Source organism: Ciconia boyciana, chromosome 2 (genome assembly GCF_034638445.1).
Source record: "Ciconia boyciana chromosome 2, ASM3463844v1, whole genome shotgun sequence".
NCBI lineage: Eukaryota > Metazoa > Chordata > Aves > Ciconiiformes > Ciconiidae > Ciconia > Ciconia boyciana.
The window spans coordinates 78,608,609-78,631,655 of NC_132935.1; the positions used below are offsets into that span (position 1 = coordinate 78,608,609).

Here is a 23,047-nt window from a genome sequence, read left to right on the forward strand (position 1 = left end):
TTCCTCATCTGTTCCTTCTGCCCCAGCAAGCACTTGAGGGGAAGGAAGAGTGAAAGCCAAGGAGCTTTTCTTCCTTCCAGCCAGCTGAGAGGAACAGGGGGCAGGGAAGCCCAGGCCTCATCCTTGTTTCAAACCGGAGGAATCTGAGAAGTGTAAGCGTACGGCCAGGGCTTCCGAGCTATATGTACTATAGGTTTCTCTGCTTTGTTCCACTGGTGGTTGATGCACTTCTTCTTCTGGATGAAAACGTGAGCAGTGGCAGAGAAAGAAGGAGCACTAGGCGTTAAAGGGGCAGTTTTGGTCCATATCATCCTAGTTACCTGCCTTCTCTTCCACCTGCTTAATGGTTACTCCTCTGCTCTATATCTCTCACTTATGACCACTTATGGTAGCCCCAGTTTTTCACCTTTTGTAGTATCGTAGTACTCCCAAGTCCCTCTTGCTCCTGGCATTACTCCAGTCACCAGGAGCCACCCTTGGGACATTTAGGCCCACTAGCATCCACGTCGCTTTGGTCTCTTCCTCTCCCTGGAGAGCTTAGGCAGCCCTGCATCCCCCGGGAGACAAAGGATGTGGCAAAGCAACAGCAGAGGCTGGCGAGTGGGTCAGAGAGAGCAGAGAGGGATTTGTCCTGTGGGGAGGGATATTCAGTGAGGCAGTGGCTGGGGAAGGAGAACTGCATGCATGCGCTTACAAAACTTTAGCTGGTAAATGCGGTGCATGGTGGACATGTAACTTTAGTGAGTTACATGTCCAGTCTGTTTCAAGCGCCTGCTTTTTTAGGAATAACGAAGACCTTCAGAACAAGGAAAGCTGGGGAAAACGTATGTTATGCTGCTTCCTAACTTGAACGTCTGTTTGTGACAAAAACTGAGGTACGATTTTTAAAAAGGAGATTCAGCCTCCGGGAGAGGCACCCAGTGAAACAGAGACCTGCCAGGCGCTCCGCCCGCGGGAGTAATTTCAAAGAGGTTTTCAAAGGTATCTCCCTCTTGCGTCGGGAGGTGCTGCCCCGCACCCGCGGGACGGCGCGGCGCGCCCCGGAGCTGCCCCGCCGCCGCGTCCCCTCGGGGAGCCGGGCAGGGCCGGGGCCGCGGGAGGCGGGCGCGGCACAGGGCGCGCCCCCCGGCTACCTGCCGCCGCACCGGCGCCGCCGGGAGAGGCACCTGCGGAAGCACCGGACCCCTCCGGGGGCGCGGGGGGCAGCGAGGTCTCCCGGCCGGAGGGTGGCGGCGGGGCGCGGCGGCCGCGGCAGGTGGCCTTCCCCCTTGAGCATCTCCCCGCGCCGGGGCGGAGGGGCGCGGGGCAGGGGCCGCTTTCACGGTCGCCCGCGGAGCCGCCTCCCGCTCCCGCCGCCGCCGCCCTTGGGCGCTTGCTCTGGGCCGCCGCCCGCTCCCCTCCCCGGCGAGGAGGAGCGAGCCTCCCGCCCCCACCTCCGGAGGAGCCGGGCACGGCATGTGCGTGCGGGGTGGCGCTTTCCGGAGGCGCACCGAGCCCCGGGCTGGCTACGCGGCGGCCGCGGCCGCCCGGCGCACCATGCCGCTGCCGCCGCCGCCGCCGCGGCTCCTCCTCTCCGCCTCCCGCGCGGGAGCGCGCCCCGCTCCACTCCCCGGCTGCCTCCTGCAGCAGCGGCGGCGGCGGCGGCGGCGCTGAGGGAGTTGCGCGGGCTCTGCCCGATGTGGCAAGAAGCGATGATGATGAGGAGGAGACGCCGCTACCTGCTGGAGCGGGCAGAGCAGGCGGGCGGCGGCGGCTGCGGGGCGAGCGGCGAGCAGTCCCGCTCCCGGGACTGGCTCTACGAGTCCTACTACTGCATGAGCCAGCAGCACCCGCTCATCGTCTTCCTGCTCCTCATCGTGATGGGCGCCTGCCTGGCCTTGCTCGCCGTCTTCTTCGCCTCCGGGCTGGTAAGAGACGCCCTCCCGGGCTGGGACCCGCGCCGCCCGGCATCCCCGCTGCCGCCGCCCGGCTGGCATCTCCGCACCCGGCGCCCTGCGCCGAGCCGAGCCGGCCCGGCCCGGGCGGGGCGGGACGGGACGGGGCGGGCGAGAGCCGGTGCCGCTGCTCCCGCGGAGGAAAGTTGGTGGCGGGAGGCGCCGGGGTGGCGGCGGGCAGCGGCGGCGGGGCCCGGGGACCCCCCGCCCAAACTTTGCTGCCTGGTGTTTTGAGGCGACGCTGGAACAGCGGCAGCGCGGCTGAGGGGGCGAAAACTGAGGCAAGGAGCGCATCGAGTTTAATTCACTTAATTCACTGGCTGCGCTCCCTTCCAACTGGCAGCTTAGCCGTCTTGGCCTTTTCGGTGGCAGGGCTTAAATCGCCGCCCAAAAATGCAGTCCGTACCGGTATCTGAAGTAACATTTTTCTGGCAAGTAAGCAGGGGCCGTTCCCTCCTTGTTCTCCCCCCTCATCATACCATTTTCTAGCGTTTGACCCATTTTCTCAAGAAAGCTTCTGGGGCAGCGCAGCCTTCGTTTTTGAGGGAGATGCAGTTCGGTCGGTCGGATACCTTTTCTGCATGTCCAGTGCGGGGCTTCCAGCCTTTGGGAAGAAAAATATGTCACAGCGGCAGATGACAGTCGGTATCAGTTCATCTCACCCAGAAATCTGTGGCGTTTTGCCCTTGCGTTGAACGCAAAGGAAAAGCTGCAGAGGGCAGTAAAATTCTTGCTCCTTACAGAGTTTTCCTGCTGTTAATGATTAGAGGCAGGCTGTTTGCATTACTGTATACTTCTGAAGTAAAAAATGGGGATTTGAGGGGTCTCAGATTTTTTTATCTTTTTTGTTTTGTAAATAAAATCTTCTAATGGTCTTCTGGAAAGCTTAATGTTTATTGAATAGAGCTAGTGATCTCTAAGAGCGAGGATGAGTAGGTTAGTAAAATCTAATGGATTGTCTTCTAGAGGCACTGCACATAACAGTGTTTGCTTAGACAGACAATCCTGCTTTCTTGCTTGTTATAACCAAACTTTTGTCTTAAAAACTGCAGGAACTGCTTGCAGGATTAGCTAAACTTAGAGTTAATTGGTGGTTTATTTCCTTTTGGTATTTGTATTAATTGTTTTTTGAGCTTTTTGTTTAAAGTGCCATTCCCCCTAAATACAGAAGAGTTGTAGAAGAGCTAATGTGAGGCCAGTAATCGTGATGCCTCATAATTCAGTTGTTTAATGCCTAAATGTTTCAGTTTTGGAGCTCCGTGTACAAAATACAGGGTCGACACCATATCTCATTCTGGTGTGTTAATTTGGGTGCTTGTCCATCAGGGCTGAAGGGACCGATGATGGAAATGGAAGTCCGTCAGATACTAAGGCTGAGGCGTAGTTAGGTGTGGAGACGTACATGATACTCGCCTACCGTCAAGGCGGCAGAACTTGGGCTTGACAGCGTTTAGCACTAAATTTCATACCTTTCAGTCATGGTACGGTCTACAGCTCGTTTACAAGTTGCACATGCTTATTTTCTTAATTCCGTTTCTTGAGGTAAATCGTTCACGATAACAACGCTGGCGTAACTCTGGGCCCAGATTGAAGGACTGATGAAAGTTATGGAAACAAAACTGTGAGCTGGCCGAATCTTGCCAGGCTTTACTACTTCAGAAAGAGTGAATTTTATAGTTCAGTCTGCATTTGGAATTCCAGACATACCGGAAGAGGAAAGAAAATGCTTTTAAAACCTTTTTCCTGAGCCTTTATCTTCCCGTGGCTAACAACTGGACGGGCGAGTGGAGAGAGAGGTGGGGTTCATCCTTAAAGTTTCCAGTCAACAGATGAAAGTAACTTCAGGCGGAGAGAAAGCTTGCCTGTACGGACTTCCAGCCACAGGATGTTGGGCAAAATCCTTTGGAGCCCTGCCCAGAGTTTCACCTAAAAGCGTTTTATTATAGTCTAGCTCTGGTTGCATTTGTGATTAAAATATTCCTGAAGGTTTAGATCTGTTTCTCCCACACCTGAATAAAGAATACTCTTTTTATATAGCTGTGGAATCTTAATAATTTTCTTGGTGCCTGATAATATAAAAGGGGCAAGCAGTTATGAGTGTCTGAGCCACAAGAGCCAATATTAATATTCTTGTCTTTATTTTGCTCATCCAGTACGTACGCGATTGTTTTGACAGAAGAGTTAATTTTCTAAAGGAGGTGCAATGGAAGTGAAGTGGGGTAGTTCTCTGTAGGTCTGTGCTGTGCATTTGAAGTTAAAGGAAATCTTTCTTAACAGTTGTTTCCTTTAGATTTTGTACAAAGCAGTAAAGGTTTTACTGAAAATTACTTAAGCCCGTTGTGGAAACAAAACTCCAAAATGACTCACCATAACACTCGATTCGTATTTCTCACTTGTACTTCAAAGAACAGCTTAGAACGTGGAACGGGGGATCAGACATTGTTCAGAAAAAATGGATATTCGTGAAGCATGAACATTGTATGTTCTAGGCTTTCTTAAAAAAAACCTGAAACCTATGGAAGTGAGAGGCTTTCCTTCTATTTTAATTTTTTATTCGGTTGTTAAAATATATCACTGTGATGTCTGAGTTGCCTTTTTTTTTTTTTGGCAATGTATTCTTAAGTGTTCCCAAACACAGCCAACCACACAGGGATGTATTCCACTTACTCAGCTATTTCAACCTGTCAGAATACGAGCTGTAGCCTTCCTGATTTCAGATGAAAAATTCGTAAAAGCTGTTACACAATTACCGTAAACAAGATTACTTACAAAGTGTGCCTGGAAATCTGATTACTTTTCTTTCAATGTACTGCTATCATTACTGAGAGAGGCTTCTTGTGAGATTTCGCTTTTGTTTGTTTCAGAAAAATATTGTGATTTTGACCTTTGGAATTAAGCACTCTATCTTCTCAAACACTAGATGTAAGACTCCTGAAGTCTGCTTGGAAGATGACCATTCAGAGCTTGGAGTTCTAAATAATGTAGTGATAGTATCAACCTTTGAATTTGCTGTGTCAAAATATCCTCTCTATTTTTCTGTACCTGGCGTGAACTGAAAACTGGCCAACTGAGATCAGTCATCCATGTTTAGCTGCTGCTTTAATCGATAAAGAGTAAATTATTTTCCCAAATCTGTGAAAGCCTTCCAGTGCTTAGAAATGCCAGAGGTAAGCTTCATTTTCTGTCTGGTTATTGTCTTGTTCTTTCAATATAATATGTAGGACAAACTGATTATGTGCCCCTCTCTCCCTTTTTAGTACTAAAAACTTATGACCATTTTTAGTGGTATCTAGAACAGTTTTGTCTCTGGCCAGAGCATATCTATTATAACTGCAATTTGTAGGAGAAAAAAAATTGCCATATTTAATTTCATAATGTAAAATGTGAGTGTATCTGAAATATCTGAAGTTGTGATGTTTTGTTTCTTACGTGGTTAAACAAAACTCTGACTGAAAACAGGGATGATGCCCAAATTGTACAATTTACTGGAAAGCCATAACTTTCCTTTATCCATGTATTTTCTTGACATAAAGAGTGCCCAGTCCATAGATACAGGCTTCAATAAAAACCTACACTTCAGCGATATCGGAATCTTTTAGCACTTGTGGTTTAAGTGGGAGAAGACCAAGTTCTTTCTGTCCTTTTTCCCAAACCTCAGGGTCCACCAATCTGGTGCCAGATATACATGTGTTTTCTTTTAGACTGGCCCGTGCCCCTTGCTCAAAGGCTGCAAGCCTGCTATGGCATGTTTACCTTTAACACTAGTCTGCAGCCCTTATCTGTCTCCCGAATCCTTGCTGCTACAGGTGACCTTGTAAATCTCTTAAGATGTGGTTGTCGATGTGTTGACGTTGATGTGGAGCTGCACGCTTCAAGTGGAGTATGTGTTGAGTGAAAATGCTTAAAGTGAAAATGTGGCATTCTGATGCCTTCCCTCTTCTAAAGCACCATGAGGTGGCTTTGGGTTAGCTGTCTAATGATTGTCTGTGGAGCAGAGGTATTACTTATCCCCCTCAACCACTTCTTTGAAGTTCCTGAAAAGTTCATGATCATGCTTCCTGCACCTTTTTACTCATTCATAAATCCATGCTTCCTGCACCTTCCTGCACCTCATGATTCCTGCACCTTTTTACTCATTCATAAATCCAAGACACTAAAGGTTGGCTGCACACCTACATCACTGACATGCCCAAATACCTTCTGTAGCAAAAGTGGGAGTAGGCAATCATTCTTAAAGGGGGAGTACAATTAACTAGGGAGGTGTACCTGCAACATGGCAGATGGATATTCTGTAGGAACTGGTTTTCTGGCATCAGACTGACTGAATTTACTTACCTTCAGCTGATCCTGCATGGAAGCAGAGGTAGCTGCCTCATTCTGAAAGAGCACATTAATTTAGCTGCCAACCTGACTCTGTGCAAAGAGAAGAGGATCAGAAGAGTCCTGTAAGCCTCCTGGGCCTTGAACTGGGGTGTGCCATTTATTTGGGGCCTTGGTCAGAATGACAGCAAATCCTCCCTCCCTCCAATTGGTCTTGCTCTGTCTAAAATAAAAACTCGCTGCTTCTGGTAAAAACTGGACATCAGCCAAACCCTTCCAGATTTCCATGATCAGAATCTCATCCTGAAATGGAGGGGGAAAAGTCTTCAGGTTCATGTGGCTTTGGAAGACATGTTCCATCATTCTCATTGCAGTGTCTCAAGTGATTAGGTGTCTGCATAAGGGCATCTGCTGCATGCCTCTGGTAATGTTCTCATCAGTACTCTGGATCTGAAAAATTCATACGTCCACACCAAAAGGTCACCACACTGATGTTGTGGTGATGTCATATCCCTATTCATGAGACGCTCTGTTCTAACCTGATTGCATAGAATAATGCAGCTGTATTGTAAGTTCACTGGTACTCTAAATTTTAGGAAATCTTTTGAGACCAGCTCTGTGTAATTTAAAGCTTTTTTGGTTCAAGAGCACCAACTGTCTTCCCAAAGTCCAAGAATACTCAAGGTCTGAAAGCATTCCTTGGAATCCTTGCAGACTGAAAGTAAGCCAAAGCATCTGCTATACTGTTTTCAAACTTCAGCATATCCATTCCCCCCAAAAGAAAGCTAAGTCACAGAAAAGGTAATGAGGTAAGAAAATCCTCACTAATTGAAGGAGAAGCAGAGACAGGGTTGTTGGCATGCTTGATGCTGTGGTTGTTGTGCCCAGGAGGTGTCCTACCTCTTCTTAAACTCATTCTGCCAGATTATTGCCACTACCAAGATGAGGAAGAATTCAAAACATTAGTGTGTTTATAATGCCTTTTCTTTCCATAATTCCAGCTATAATTGAGCATACAGTTCTGCTTTCAAGTCCCGTATTAAAAATGCTCTGTGAGGAAATCCTATGTTTCTAATTTTTTTTCTTGTCTCTAGGCACCATCATATTACAATATATTCTTCCATTTATAGTTGCTGACTATTTGGCAGCTATAGTTGCTGGCTATTTGATACAGTCTTACGATATTGCTGTCCCTGCCAGATGTTCCTTCCAGTAGTATCTTTGGCTGTCTGAGCATGACTTCTGTAGCCAGCATTGCCTCTTTAGTCAGGCCTGTAAAGGTTGCTGCATCTTCCTGTCTGAAGCAGGAATTGCCTAGCTTTGTGTCTGGTTTCGTTCCTCAGTACTACATCAGTCTGGCTTTTTCTTGTTTCATTTGCTAATGACACTCCCAGTACGTCTGTGGTTACTTTTAATGCTGCTAAGAGCTTGTCTCATTTGCCAGTCCCTAACAAGCATGGAAACAGAGAGCCATCAAGATGATGAGGTGCCAGTGGAAACCTCACTTTGCGTACCTCTATTTTATCCTTCAAATTGAATAACCTGAATACTGAATAAGAACTGGATAAAACCATAGGTATGGCTATGTTGGAAAAATACGTAGCTTTGAACTGTAATCTTAATAAATTAAAGTTTTGTGGATACCCTGGCAATGGAAAGCTTATTTAATGTCACAAATTGTGACTCAAAACGGTGGATCCACAACTCCTATTCATTACTGCAGCTGACAAAAATGACAAATAACATACCGACTAGAACTGTTGTTTACTGAGGTGCAATGGGAATAAGAGAGATGATGGATTGGGCTGTGATTGTCTGCTGTCTTTATCAGCATCAAGCCAGGTATGTGGATTCACAAATCATGTATTGGCAACTTCATAGTGGATCTGCCATGGACCTGTGAATACCTGTCTGCTTATCTTGCTTAAAATTTTTTAAATCAGTTTCAAGTTCCTTGTTGTGGACAAAGATATCTGACCCATTTGTGGGTATCTTAAAACTCCTATAAAAATGGTGAATAGGTTTCTTTGGTTGAGCCTTCGAGAGGTCTCCTCGATTAAGAACATTAACCAGAGATCACAGTCCCTACGTTTATGCTGTGATTAAGAAAACAACTTCTCGTTATAATGGTAGCAGTCACTGGAATCTTCCAGACTGCACTGTGCATCACTCCAAGCTGATGGTGGCTGGACATTTAACCCAGATAGAAGTGATCTGCAAATCTCTGGAGCGGCTGGGTATGCCAGCAGCATGGGAACAAAGTGCAGCTGAACACCTGTAGTATTTCATCCTGTGCCTCAATCCCCAGCCATAGCCAAGCTGTGACCCCAGACAAGCTAAGTGCTGCCACAGTGGCTTCTGCATATTTCAGAAGGAACTGACTCAGCTCAAGCCTTATTGATATGTGATGATGAGAAGATGTCAACAGATTAAACTTCTGGTTTTGGAGATCTGGACCCCAAAATAAGTGAATTAGCACAGTTCTGCCCCTTTTCCGTGCCTTCTCTTTTTTTTGTTGAGCATCGCTCCTGATCCTATTGAAAAAAAAACAGCTCCACACATTTTCTTCTCCAGATCTTTTATTTTTATATCTTGAATAAGCAATCTCCGGACACTGAACCTTATTCAGATGATGCTGAAAATTCAAGGGACTATTGCACCATCTGTGCAGAGGAGTGTGAGGCTGTCTCTACGCTTATCCTCCCATTTGTCTGTTTCTCCAACCTGTATAGAAACATTTTCTTTATCTCTTGTCTCTAAACAGAACTCTTGCTCTTAGTGGTGCCTACGTGATATAAAAGTCCCTTGCTGTTCCTGGTGAGAACCTGTTCCAGGCTTGTGTCTGGTAGAAGCAGAGGAAGCAGCACCCATCACCACTGGCCTCTCAGCCTTGCCCTCAGGTCTGTTGTCTGAGCATCCACTTCTGCCACCACCCATGGTTCTAGTTTTGAAGTTTCTCTCACCTGGAAGATGTGCTCCAGAGTGCAGGAGCAATGGCTTCTGGTTACATGCTCAGAGTGTGCTCCAGAGGGCAGCTGGGGTAAGATGTGCTCTGGCCCAGATGTGTTTCCCTTATAGCTTCAGGTGCAACCAGTCTGGTGTTTGATCATTGGATAGTCCCATAAGATCCCACGTGGACTGATGGCTTTTCAGAGCCACTCGCTGGGGTTTGCAAAAGTAGTTAGAACTCGTTTTTTCCACCTGCCTCCTCAGGCAGCTGAACTGTGTGCTGTGGGACCTCTTCAAGAACCCAAATGTTATGGCATGCACAGTGGACCTGCCCACTGACTGGATAAGTGGGATTGCTCTCCTTCCATTCCAGGTAGAATTTCCCCATCCGTGTCTCCAGTTTGCTAGTACTTTGGTCAGCCCTGCAGCCAAGTTCTAGGAAGACTAGATTCCCCCAGCTCCTTTTCCAGCAAGACTGAATTCAGGGTGCAGACTTGGTCACCTTATTTCTCCTGAGAGGTGTGTATGGAAAACAGATGCTCTTTGAACTTGGCTCAGCACCTGCTTGCTAGTGCTCCCACTCTCATAGAATGATACAATCATTTAGGTTGGAAAACACCCTTAAGATCATCGAGTCCAACCCTAAACCTAACACTGCCAAGTCCACCACTAAACTGTGTCCCTAAGCACCACATCTACACATCTTTTAAATACCTCCAGGGATGGTGACTGAACCACTTCCCTGAGCAGCCTGTTCCAGTGCTTGACAATGCTTTCTGTGAATAAATTTTTCCTAATATCCAGTCTAAACTTCCTCTGGCACAACCTGAGGCCATTTACTCTTGTCCTATCACTTGTTACTTGGGAAAAGAGACTGGCACCCACCTCAGTACAACCTCCTTTCAGGTAGTTGTAGAGAGCAATAAGGTCTCCCCTCAGCCTCCTTTTCTCCAGGCTAAACAACCCCAGTTCCCTCAGCTGCTCCTCATAAGTGGCTCCTCTTGCTTTTATATACCCTGGCAGGTGGATGTATTCCCTTTCTTTGATGCAGCCAACTGTGGTGGTGCTTTCTAGTGGCACAGTGGTCTGAGCACAGTCCACGTGCTCAGGTAGGTAGGTAGGTGGTGGTAGGTTGTCCAGACCAGTAGCTGGTCCTGTAATCCCCACTGGCACCCCACTAGCTTCTGCCAGAAAGAGGCCATAGTCTTTCACTTGGGCTTGTTTTCTGCCCTAGTGAGTCCAGGCAGTTTCCAACCCCAACTGGTAGATGGTGGGATTCACTTCAAGTGACGCGACATCTGTTTAACACTAAAGCAATTTACCAGATTGGTTTTGGTTTATTTGAATTTTAGTATTTTCTTACCTCTGCCTTAATGAAATGGGGTAACAGTACTGGTTAAATAAGCCCTCAGCTAGCACTGAATAGAAATGCCTGGATTTGCAGAATCTCTTTTGCTCTATTTCATATGAATGTGTCTGAAGTTTTGCTCCTTTATAGAGCTGTTATTTGGCACAGTTGTATTTCAAATGTAAGTTAAGATGTTCGTTACCTTTATGTGAAGTAATACCCATTGCAGAATGTGGGCCTGATCCTGGAGTCAAAAATGAAATAAGAAATCTCTTTGGTTTGAAGTCAGTTGAACTGAGAGACGTATGAGAGTGTAGAAAGTGTCCTTAGGGGATTAAACTTTAAGAACCTTTTCTGCGACAATAACAACTGTGTTTAGTAAGTAATTGCAAAACCTTAGGAAAAACTTGAAAAGTAATTACACAATGACAGTAGTGACTTTTCAATATTAAAACTATTTTTCATGTTACCTTATTATGCCGATATGTTAAATCTGTGGAATATTCTTGCAAAATGTATTTTTAAAAGACCCAGTAGAGAAAGAAGCCTAAGCTTACCTTTTTCTTCATTAAACAGACCTTTAAAATGAGGACTTGTTTCCTCATGTGCTGAAACTCATGTGCTCCCTGGTTCAAATTCTGTGATCCTTACTTTTAAGCAAGTTCCATCTTGACATTTTTTCTTGATTACAGCCAGATTCTCAAGTTATTATGTCAGGAGTAAAGTGGTGAGGGAAAGCCACCTTTTAGCTTTGATTTAAAAGTGACAGCCAAAGTATGTAACTGTCAGTATTAAATAGCTCAAAGAATCGAACGAGTACCTCAGTATTTCTGACTTCCACAGATCTATATGGGTACAAGGAAGGCCATAATTTCACTTTTAATATGTGTTACAGTGTGGCTAATCTGAAAAACATGTCCTTGAGTCCTGTGAAGTAACGTCTTATCTATAATGTTTAACTGATGGAGTTCTTTCCAGAATGACATATTTTGAATATATTTAACTGCAAAGCATACATTTTTCGTAAGTGTTTTACTCAATTTATCTTTGTGTATCCACATTTTGGGATGTTGTATAAATAGTAGTTGTATTTATTGGAGAGTTTCTTTAAGATTATTTTGATAATAATAAGAGGAGGAAGGATTTTGAGAACATCTGAAAAATAAGCTAAACTAAGTTATTAAGCCACTTTTTTGGAGAGGAATTCAGAACAAATACATGTAGAATAAAGCATGCAAGAAGGATATGTTGAGCACTGCATTTACATTAAAAAAATCTAAATGGTGTAAGTAGGTGCTAATTAGCTCTGGAGCCTGAAATAATTAGTTTCATCGGAGTACAAACTTCTGCTCGCTTTGCTGCATATTGTCTCAGCCCTTTTCTGAAGGGGACACTTCAGGGAGCAGAATGTAATTAACTGCCGTTGCTCTCTGGGACGTGGTTTATCTTCTGTGCCTGCCAGCTAGTGTCATTGGGTAGGACAATTTTGTAAGTGCACCAGCTGAGTGTTGTAGCCACTAGTAACTGGGTTGGACCATCTTGTTTTTCATAGGCTGTTAAATGTCTTAAAGTAGAACTACTTTTGATAATTGCCAGCCTAAGAGAAGATTGAGATGGTGCTGGATGACTGAAAGGCATTACAGTCCCGTTCATGTTCCCTGACCCTCTGTGGGCCCTCTGAACCCCAGCTTATTAAATAAATGGTTGTATGGACTGACAGATTTTATATAACGTGGTTAACAAGATGAGAGGATACAAAGTAATGGAAAATAAACCAAGAGAAAGAAAACTGCCGATGGGGCAAATGAGCATGTATAAAGAAATAGGAAAAGCTGCTCCCCATTCAGGTTGGGTGCATGGGGTTTGCACAGGGCATATTTATGTATTTAAAATGTACAAGCACACACGCCCTGATGCTGCTAATTGTGTTTTTGGCGGGGATAGGTGTCTGTCCTTTCTCCCATGGCATATGATACAGTAGGAATGGTCACAGGCTCATGGGGTTCCCTGGCTACACATTTGCATGCAGGTAGCTCAAGTGGAGCTTGTTCCCTGTTGGTCTGAGATGGACACTACCTTTAAAAATCAAAAAAGCTGTATCAAAGGACAGTTGTGCTCACTCCATGCAGAGAAGAGAAACCTTAAAACCAAATGTTACTCCATCAGTATCTAGCCACTGTGTTGCAGCTTTGACCATCCTTGGAAACCTATCTTTTCACGTTCTTTTTGTATTCATTTTGAAGTGGTGGTGGTGGTAGGACCAGAATTGTTTATGGTGTTCATCATGCATTGAGGTGGCATCATAATGTTCTCTCTGTTTATTCTTTTTCTACGTTCTGCATTTTGTGTTGTATTTTGACTGCTAGTGAGCACCAAAGTGATGTTTTCACGGGTCTACCTATGATAAACACCAAATATCTCTGTTTGTAAGTGTTAATAGTGAACCAAGAGCCTGTTGTCATGTATATAGAATTAAGATTGTTTTGTCTGAGCTGCATCACTTCACATACACCTCCACTGAAATTTACCTGCCATTTTCTTGCTCAGTAGTGACTATTATGAGATCCTTTTGTAATTCTTTATAGTTGGCCCTCATCTTTGTCAGATTGCTGTTCACCCCTTTTCCCAAATTGTTTATGCATATGCCGAACAACATATGCCCTAGGATTCCTGAGGACTTTTGTGGGCACTTTGGGACCTTTGTTTTTAACAAATTTTCCCAGGATAGATACCAGACCTACTGTTACTTCCCTTAGTCTTTGAGAGGGATCCCAGGAGAGACTGGCATCACATCACATTCCTGTCTTTGGATACTGGGGCACTTTTGGGTGGAGGTTATGTGTTACTACAGTTTTAGCTCTTTCTCCCTTGAGTCCCATTGGCCCTTTCTGGTGAACCCTATCTGCTTGTGGTGTTTCTTTTTACATTTCCTGTTCTTGCTTTTGTCTGTAATGCCTTATACTGATACTTCAATTTGAGACAGATCGTCTGATATGTTCCCCCTGTATAGATTATTCTGGAATGAGAATTACCCCACACTGAACACAGATACAAAAAAACCCCAAACCCTTTCTGCTGCAGTTTGCTCTTCCCTAACTGGTCTTCTTAATACCTGCATCATCTGTTTCCTTAGAAGTCCTTTATCAGGCTGCCAACTCCTGATGAAGTTTCAAAAAGAATATACTACTTATTTTTATACTCTTAAAAATGATTTCTCAAGCTCTTTTCTTGGCCTGCATTACTGAGTCTTTATAGTAATCCTGATAAATTTTATGATCCCTTTTATTATCTCCTTTTTTTTTTACGATAGTTTTTAGAAGCTTCACTGCTTGGCTGTTCAGGCGTTCTCGTTGTGTTTTGGTCTTTCTCAAGTCATTTTTGGGAATTCATTAGCTGTTGGCCTGTGCCTCTGAGTTTTATAGTGTCTTCAGGCCACCTACAAAGATTTTAATCTGTAAGTTTATAGCTCCCCCTTTCAATTTTAGAGCTTAGGTTTTGTTTTTCATTTGTTTGCTTAACAAGCTTTGTCATTGTTATAAAGCAGCTCCTCAATAGTAATATTTTATGAACCAGGTTCTTTCCACTTCTTGAGATCAGATTGATGGTTTTCTCTTTGTTTGTATGGGTGTTTGTTTGTTTGTTTTGTTTTTCAGCTGTGCATGAGACACAGACAGTGGTCTCAGTTTCCATCTGCTGTTGCGATCCTTAGCCATTCTAGCTGGGAGTCACTGAAGTATCCCTTGTCCTGTTGTGTTTTCTTCTTTGACAGCCTTTCTTATCTCTGCGTTTCATAGAATCTCAAATAGTTTCCATCCTGGTTGGATGGCCAGTCCTCTAGGTCATCTGTTTTGATAAGCCTTTGCTGTTCAGTCTAGTTTTTCGGTTCATAGGAACTTCATGCTATTTGTTGATTCTCCTAGATTGTTAATACAAGCCTTTCCTCAATCCCTGCTGACGTGTATGGCTTTCAGTCTTTCTGCTTTTTCAGTATTCTGCTGATGGTCTTTTTTCCCCCAAGTTTTCAGTAAGACTATTGTGTAAATAATGTTGTTTTAACAACAGGCATTTTAGTTCTTCTATCTAGCTTCTTAAGCTTTTAGTGTTTATATAGAAGAGTGTATACTTTCATGTGGGTGTTTTATTTCTCTGGAAAATTTTTTAAAAGAGTCTGTCTGTTCTGGCTTTTCTTTGCCATTTCCTTTCTGCTTGAGTTTAATCAACTTCTGTCCTTTTCTTTAGTTGAGAATTACAGACCTCCATGACATTACTGCTTCTCTTAAACCATGTACTATGTTTCTATAACCTCTTCAGTTTGAATGCTTTCCTATGACCTTTGAAGTGCCACCAAACTAATTCTTTTCTGGTTTAGATTAAACTCATAAGCTACCTTCTAGAGGCTCCCTCCTTATTCCCAAAATTTCCCTGTTTCTTTGAATTCCCTTTTTAACACATTTTCATAGCTGCTTATTGAACTTTTGCTTGTCAACCTGTCTCGTTTTGAGAGAATGGGAATGTTACCAGAGTTCTCTGCTTCTTCACTAGCAACCAATATTTTGCCTCCAGAACCTTTCTTTTAACCTTCCTTATGTTCCTGTTATTCGCACAGCAGCCATGGCCTTTGACTCTTCCTCAGCACCTCCAAGGAGCCTTTCCAAACCCTCTGTGAGGCCTGATGTTTTTGCGTTAAGCAGAGAAGTCTGTGATCTCTGGTGCGTCAGACTTTGTGTTCCTGATAATCATTGCTACAACACTGAGGCAGGCGAGGTTCGCTCATAGCTATCAGGCAAACTTGGAAAAATCTGGATGCAATTGTTTTCTACTGAGCAAGTGAGAAGATGAACAATATCTATCTGTAGTTGGACTCACTAAAAAGAATCCGCTGGCAAAAAGTGCTTGGCACTGTGGTCAAGCACATAGGTGGTCAGAAGGGTGTTCACAATACCTACATGGCTGGTCACGGTACTATCACTGTTAGTCCTATGTCCTAACTAGGACAGATGCTGTAAAGTCAAAGAACAGTTCGTGTTGTTTTCAGCAGAGTTACTGCACTGTTGCAAAATGCCACATTTCTCATACAGGGGGGATTTTACAGTGCACATTGTTCATGACTTCTTAAGTTTGAGGAGAGGCTCCAGGTGACCAGAATGTCATCTGAAGGATTTGAATGAAGTCTTACCACTATAATAGTGTCACAATATACTAACAAATACAAAATGATCTAGAATCTAGCCATGAATGCAGAACTGCTTCTTGCTGGCTATATATGACATCACGCAGCAGCTTGGCAGTTGTAATGCTGGTCAGAATTACCTGATACATGCAATGTGCAAATTGCAGGACTGATTGTGGACTACTGAGGAGTCAAATATCACTGTGTGCTAACAGCAAGTGTAGACTGCACATCAGACTCATTAATAGAGAGAACTGAATTTCTCAAGACAACAGACATCATGAAACAACTGGATTTGAGCTTGATGCTGTTATCATTGATCTACCAAGCCAAAAAGGGAATGCTGAATCAGAGGGAAAAAATCTCAGGCATGCAATTATATAGGGCCTTAGTGAAAATAAAAAGCTTCGTTGACACAAACTTCAGGACAGTTTGATTAAAAGGTACAGTTCAATTAATTTTCTGCTAGTGTCCTTGAACATGTTGCACAAAGCTAAATAAAAGTTTTTTTTAAAAAATAGACACACGAAAAAGCTTCTAACCAGGCGGCTAAGCAAGAAAAACAAGCAAAGCTTTGTGTTATGAAAGATAAATGGTGGGCACGGAAGGCAGAGGAGTTTTTCTAAGTTGTGGATCCAGAAAATACCATGTGGGCTTGGAAACAGCATCTGGGCTTAAAGACACTGCGCCATTTATGAAGTGAAGATGGACTAATAATGATGGAATTGATGGAAAAGAAATCTGAGATGGCAGGCCAGAACATTTCAGTTGTTGTCCTAAATGATGAAGTCCTAGATGAAGCTGTGCAGCTACTTGGCCAGGAGCAGGGCACGGCACCTCCTAATAAAACAGAGATTTTTCCAGCTGTCTAGCAGATGGCACACAGTGCAGTCAGCCGTAAGCAAAATCACTGAAATATAAAACCATGGGATAAGAGTCACAAGTTGCCAGAAGACTTTTGCAGCTTTTTGGCTTTGTAGAGAACTATTTCTTAAGGTGTTAGAGAATTGAAACGCTGTCCACTTTTACGAAGGGAAGGGTGATGGTACGTCTACTGAATATGTTTCTAATTCTCTGAAGTCCTGGAAGAGGCTTTACAGGAAAAATGGGCAATTTTTGCTATAGATTCTTTCAGTCAGTTAGTCTGGTTAAAGGAAGATGTTGTCCTGTTTTGATAGAGAGGTCAGTAAGTTAATAATTCTTGAGCCCTGTAACATTTTTTTCTAACACTCAACATTTTTGAAAATGAATGTATGAAATCATACATAGTTTTAATGTCTGAAGAACATTATTTACTTGTTTTTATATTTACATTTAGAAAGTGTTTCATTGATCTCAGCAAAAAGTGATTTTAGTAGGAATTTAATACAGTAAATGGTTTGAGTTAATTCAAAGTGTGTGGTGTTTCAGATCCCAGCAGGAGTCCTCTGTATATAAACTGCTGTCAAATTCCAGTAGATGAAAAGAATAAAGGAAAACGTACCAAAAGAATGAGGGACCATGGTAAAAGATTTTATGCTAAAACTGGTATTTTAAATGCTTGTTTGCTCATTTTTATAGAGTACTTTGTCAAGCTGTATGGTTTTATGTAAAACAGTGAAGTGCTCTACAGCAGCTTTGCTGTTTAAAATTAAACTGAGGGCATGGCATTATCTGCAAAAAGGAAAGAAGAGGATGTAGAATGAGAGAAGGTTGTGGGCCTTGGAAAGATGAGTGAAAGTGATTCTTCAGACTTTAGTGGTGATAAGATTATCACAGACTTCTGAAGAATTTATGGGGGTTGGAAAAAATTCTAACGGTAGACTTTTTAATTTCTTCAGTAATTAAAAGACAGCAAGATAGAAAACACTCAGGAAGACAGAGCTGTCAGGCAAGATCCATGTATTGCAGGCTTAGCCATTATGTTCAAAAGCGTCATGCTGATATTTTAATTCCATTAGCTCTGGTGTATTTTAATTTCTGAGACTAGCAACAAAAAAGAAGGAAAGTGTTTTGGGTTTTTTTTTTTCCCCCCACCTCCTTGGGAAACGGTTAGGGAAACAGAACAGTTAGCCTTCAGGATTTGTCTTTGCACCCAACATCATCTTTTAACCTGCTAAACACACCGATGATTGCAGATATTGATCAGGAAGCTACAAGTTTTCAATGTCCTGCTCTCCAAGTTACAGTTTCATAAACATTTAGTTCCTCTGAAGTAATAGAAAAATATTATTAAAAGTAGTTTCCAAAATAAACCCCTGCCTCACATGGCCTGCTTTTGTTGACCTGACATTAACGTGTATTTTACAGGCAGGATTGTGAAAAATCCCCTTGTCCACATTAAGGCTTTCTGGAAAGGATTCGAATTGTAGTAACAATTGTTTTCTCATATACTTTTAAATTGCCGAATGTGTATACTATTCTGTCTTTAAATTTCAGTTTTACTTCGGAATTCACACAGCGTACGGTGAGATGCAAGCAGCTTGCGACATCGGAAGCAGGTTGCTTTGTAGTCAGCTCAGAGAGGTGACGTCCCGCTGCAGTCAGTGAGGCTGCATGCAGTTACCTGTGATGAGGAGCTGATACATTGTGGTCTGGTTTTTGTCCTGCATATGTTTATACGAACAAAAAATGCAAAATTGTGCGATACCCAACCTGAGAAGGCGAGAAAGCAGAAATAAAATTTTAGATTTAGTGATCAAAATGGCTCAGCTAAGTGTTGAGATCAGCGTACGCCTAAAAAAAGAAAGTTGACTGATTAGCTGTTAATTTGCAACAAACATTTTGATGGCTCGATCTAATGATAGATTACATCTAGAAATATGTAGCTATATATGCTCTAAACTGAAATCTAAATATTGTTGATTTGTTTTGAAGCAAGGTTGCCCTAGAAAGCACAATACTTTGGGTTTTTTTACTGAAATGGAGAAGCATGCTGTTAAAGTACATGTGGATATTCTTGCTAATATATTTGTAGCCTGATCGTTATCACTGAAATACCAATTTGCCAGTATTTAAATCTGTGATTTTCCTGAGTCTCTGCTTCCTCCAGGAGCTTGCAGGTTCCTTTGGTGCTGCGACCTTGACTGCATGACAGATGGTGCAAGGAACGTAATGTCCTGTCACCTGTGAAGGGACTAATTCCTCTGACCTTGTAACAAGAGTTTTACAATCCCACCTGGAAGTGCAGAAGTCAAAGGTTGAAGTTAAATGCTTTTGGTGTTATCTGGGCTGACACTGGTTGAGACATTACTAATCAATTCACTGAAACAAATTTCAGAGATGGGAACGATCAAAAATCACAAAATTCAGAGACATAAATCAGTAGCTCTTACTACTACTAGTTAGGTTTTATATTTTGTCTCTTACTATGCAAGATTGCACGTATCTTACTTCATACAGCTCTGTACTCATGTGGACACTTACTTTAAGCCCATAAATTTGATGTGCCTAACTTTATGCCCATAAATTTGTTTTCAGTACGACTACCTGAGTGCTTGAAAGCCTTAATGTGTGTATTTAATATTTGGAAGATGACTGTTTGCATTTCAAAGTTAGCACCATCACTTAGTTTCTCGACTCTTTTGCTTATATCCTGATCATCAGTGCTGCAATGATAATTGCCTAAATGTGTGACTTCATAAATTTAAAAGGGAAGAAAGAATTAGAAGAGTTGAAAGATGAGCTGCCTTTTGTCAGGCAGGGTGGGGTATGTGAAAGATAATCTGCAGTCTGCACAATAAGATGTGGACTTTCAATAAAACATGGACTTTCATCATGGTGTTTCCCCTTGGTTTGAACCTGCCAGTGTCAGCACAGAGTAGAGCCTCAGCTAACGCTCTCCGCAGAGAGGCGATCCGTGCCTCTCATCTTCTGCTGAAATACGGAGGTTATTTGTTGAGGTTCAGTTGTGGGTTTGTGTGTACGAGCAGCTCCTGGCGCGGGGCTGCCCGGTGCTGGGGTAGGTGCAGGCACGGGTGCTGGGTTTGCAGCAGCGGGGAGCGGGCAGACCTGCCTGGTGCAGCAGGCGGGTGTTGCCATGTCCAGTACAAGTGCAGTCAGGACCGCAAGGAAAACAAAGAATTTTGGAGAGGAGGGGGAAAGAACCTTACAGCAAGTGATGTCGGGCTGTAAAACCTATTAGATCTGGCAAAAAAAAATAGATGTGGGGCTGTAAAACTCAATAGATGTTGGGCTGTAAAACTTATCAGATCTGGCGAAAAAAAAATAGATGTTGGGCTGTAAAACTCAATAGATGTTGGGCTGTAAAACTTATTAGATCTGGCCGAACCCCCCCCCAAAACAAAAAAAAAAATGCTGACAGCATTTGTACGTTTTTGTAAATTTACAAATGTACTTGTACATTTTTAGTTTTGCTCTAACTGTAGAAGTCTTATAAGAAAGGAAAAAAAGTCACATCAAAAAGCTTTTAAGTAAAATGTTAAGTATTTAAATTGAAAACCCATCAATAAACAAGATTTATCGGGGCACTAAGGAAGTAACTACAAAACTAGGGAAAAAGAAATGTTATTTCTTTGTGCTTAGATGTCTTACAAGTCATCAAATAGATACTTTCAGATTGTTCCCAAGATTTCACCAGCACGAATAAATGGATATGAGGCTTTTCTGCATGAAGCGTGTGGTTAGTGGACGATTTTATGCTGTTGCAACAGCAGCGTTTGGGGCCTGCTTTTGCAATCCTTGTTGCTACAAATGAGGCTGTTAAAATTTGTAACAGCTGCCAGAATGAGTAGGGATCCTATGACCAGACTTTGATATAGTGCTGTTGTACTTCAACCAGAGATACTTTTGAACACATACAGGAATATAAAATCAAATATTTATCCTTTTTTAATGCATCCATCACTAGATGATTTAAAGATATTAGTGTAGTAACTTCTATGTAAGTTCTGTAAATAAATTTAAATATTGTTTATTCTGAATCTCACTTCAAGTTAGATTCTAGTCCTTGCTCTGGGTGTTGTTGTGTATTCTGAAGTAAGCAGTTGCTAGGAGAAAATGTATATATGTAACGTAGAGCCCATCCTTCCAGATAAATACTTTAAACAGAAGCAAAATGTATAGTACCTGGCAAATACCACTGTCAAAAAGGCTTTTATGGAGTTATGGACACATAGTTGATTTGGGAGCCATTCTGACAGCTGCAGTCTTCAATGGGGGTGCTTGAATTTCACCTGCAAACCACACTAATCAGAGAAATCTTTTGAATTCTGGAGCAGAAAGGCTATGCCGCTTCTGCAGATGGGGTTTGCCTTTTAATTTGCTTAATCCTATGGGCCTGGTGCATCACTGTAGTGTGATTTACAGTTTTCTCAATGTGCTTCAATTCCTCAGTTTAGTAAAAGAAGTACCATGCAGTAGTGTGGTTAATAGCTGTTTATGAAGTTAATACTCCAAATAACAGCTTCTTACAGTGAAAGAAATCCAATTTTGATTCATCTCACTTTTGATATTCAGCCATGTCTTTCTGAGCTCTCCATGTGCAGTCAGTTTGGAGTATGTTAGTGCTGTCTGACCTTTAAGTACATTAGTTTTTAACTTCCTTTTCATTTTCCTCTGTTTCCAGGAAATTGAAGACCATGTGGCATTTTTAATAACTGTTCCAACGGCCCTAGCAATTTTTTTCGCTATATTTATCCTTGTCTGCGTAGAACCTGTATTTAAGAAGCTGCTTCGTATATTTTCTCTGGTGGTCTGGGTATGCCTTGTTGCCATGGGATATCTCTTTATGTGTTTTGGAGGAATCATCTGTCCCTGGGACCAGGTAAGACTGTCATTATTATTAATTTTACTTCATTGGGTACATTTCCAAGAACCATTCTATGCAAAAGTATTCACATTGATTTTTGTGGGACATCTCATAAAATGTTTTTGTGACTAAGTGTTTGCATGCCGAGATTCCTCGCATCTATTTTATAAATACCGAAGAGGTGTGCATACTTAGAATATGGAAATATTTGAAGGATTTTGCTTTTATATTTTTAAGCTCCTTTGCATAATGAACATTTGATTCCAGTCACCAACCTCTTTGTATAGTGCATATTTGATTCTAGTGACCAATTAACATGGCAGAAATGCTAGTTTTGTTCAAGACTGCTGATGCTGTCGTCTTCAGCTTAAAATGTTCGAGCTCTCAGTGTAGGCTTTCTGTGGTCTTCAAGATGTTCCCTAGCAATGTGTGAGAAAAAAAGGACTGGGAGTTTCCTTGCATTTCTAGGGAAATAAATGAGTAGAGAAACAGTGAAGTACCCTTCACATTTTTTAAATTTTGTAATGAAGACAAAGCAAAAATATAATTGCATTTTAATAGCAGCACTTTTGAAATATCAATAAATGATGTGCAATATCCAGTGCTGCGCCTGATCGGTTCTTCTGTGTTCTGCCATATCCTTTTCCTTTTCCCAAGCCTCTCTACCTGGGAATACTCCTGATATAATAATTGTAAAACCCTTTGAAGGATGGAAAAAAGCTTTAAAATATATCTATATGTCTTCTGAAAATTTCATGCTGATCACATGAGTTTATAATAACCTTTAAATGGTAGTGCTGTATCTGGGGTGCCTTCTAGGTCTTTAAGATAAACTTGAAACAAATTCTCTGACTTGTTATTCAGATCTTGCAAAGACTTATGCAAATACTGAACTTTAAGTATGCGAGTAGTTCCTTTAAAAGCTTTAAATCGAATGATTTAAATTACTGGTGTATGTTGGTAATATTAGTTTTAGAGCCCTTACCTTTGTGGGTGACTTTTATATTCTCATTTTCTTGGAAGGTTCAGGGATTAATTAGCTATGAAACCACCTTCCTGCCTTTTTTTTTTTTTAAAGTATTTGAAACTACCAAACCAGGCCACACTTGCATGTAATAAAAAGCAAATCAAAACATGTAGTATTTTTCTCTACATACGGATTTCACCCTGGGAGTCCCTGTATCTTTGTGATATCAAGTCTAGATAATTCCCATGGTTTTACTTTTTTGTTTTATTTATTTTCATTGCCAGTTGCGGGATGTCATGCTAGAATATGTCAGGCTTTCAAGCTTAGAGGCAAAGATTTAATTAGCCGTGTTATTTGTTCATTGCAAATTCTACTGGGTTTAATTTTGTTATTTGAAAGGTATCGATAATGATTTTCAAAAGCACGTGGCATAAGAGAGATCTAAGAGGGATGCCGATGTCTCGGTCCCGGGGTTGTATTCAGCCTGTGAAGATGGTTTGTCCTGCCTTGCTTTCCTCTTAGGAAAAATGTAGGCATTCCCACAGCATGCGAGGGACGTGGCTGGCCGTGGGAGGCAGGAAGGGCTGCAGACCTCCGCGGAAAGGCATTG

General features: G+C 42.5%; 1 protein-coding gene across 7 annotated transcripts in view; it reads left to right on the forward strand.

Annotated features, from left to right (window-relative positions):
• The first annotated feature begins 1,164 nt into the window (after positions 1-1,164).
• ADCY2 (adenylate cyclase 2) overlaps positions 1,165-23,047 on the forward strand; it is a 237,679-nt gene continuing 215,796 nt past the window's right edge. Inside the window, exons 1-2 of one of the 7 annotated variants that reach the window (XM_072853064.1) lie at positions 1,165-1,907; positions 21,288-21,485. In XM_072853064.1, the coding sequence (XP_072709165.1) occupies positions 1,677-1,907; positions 21,288-21,485 (429 nt within the window). In that variant the 5' untranslated portion in view covers positions 1,165-1,676. Of the gene's footprint in view, positions 1,908-21,287; positions 21,486-23,047 lie in introns of those variants that run through there. The other 6 variants (XM_072853066.1, XM_072853061.1, XM_072853062.1 and 3 more) reach the window with 6 other exon arrangements.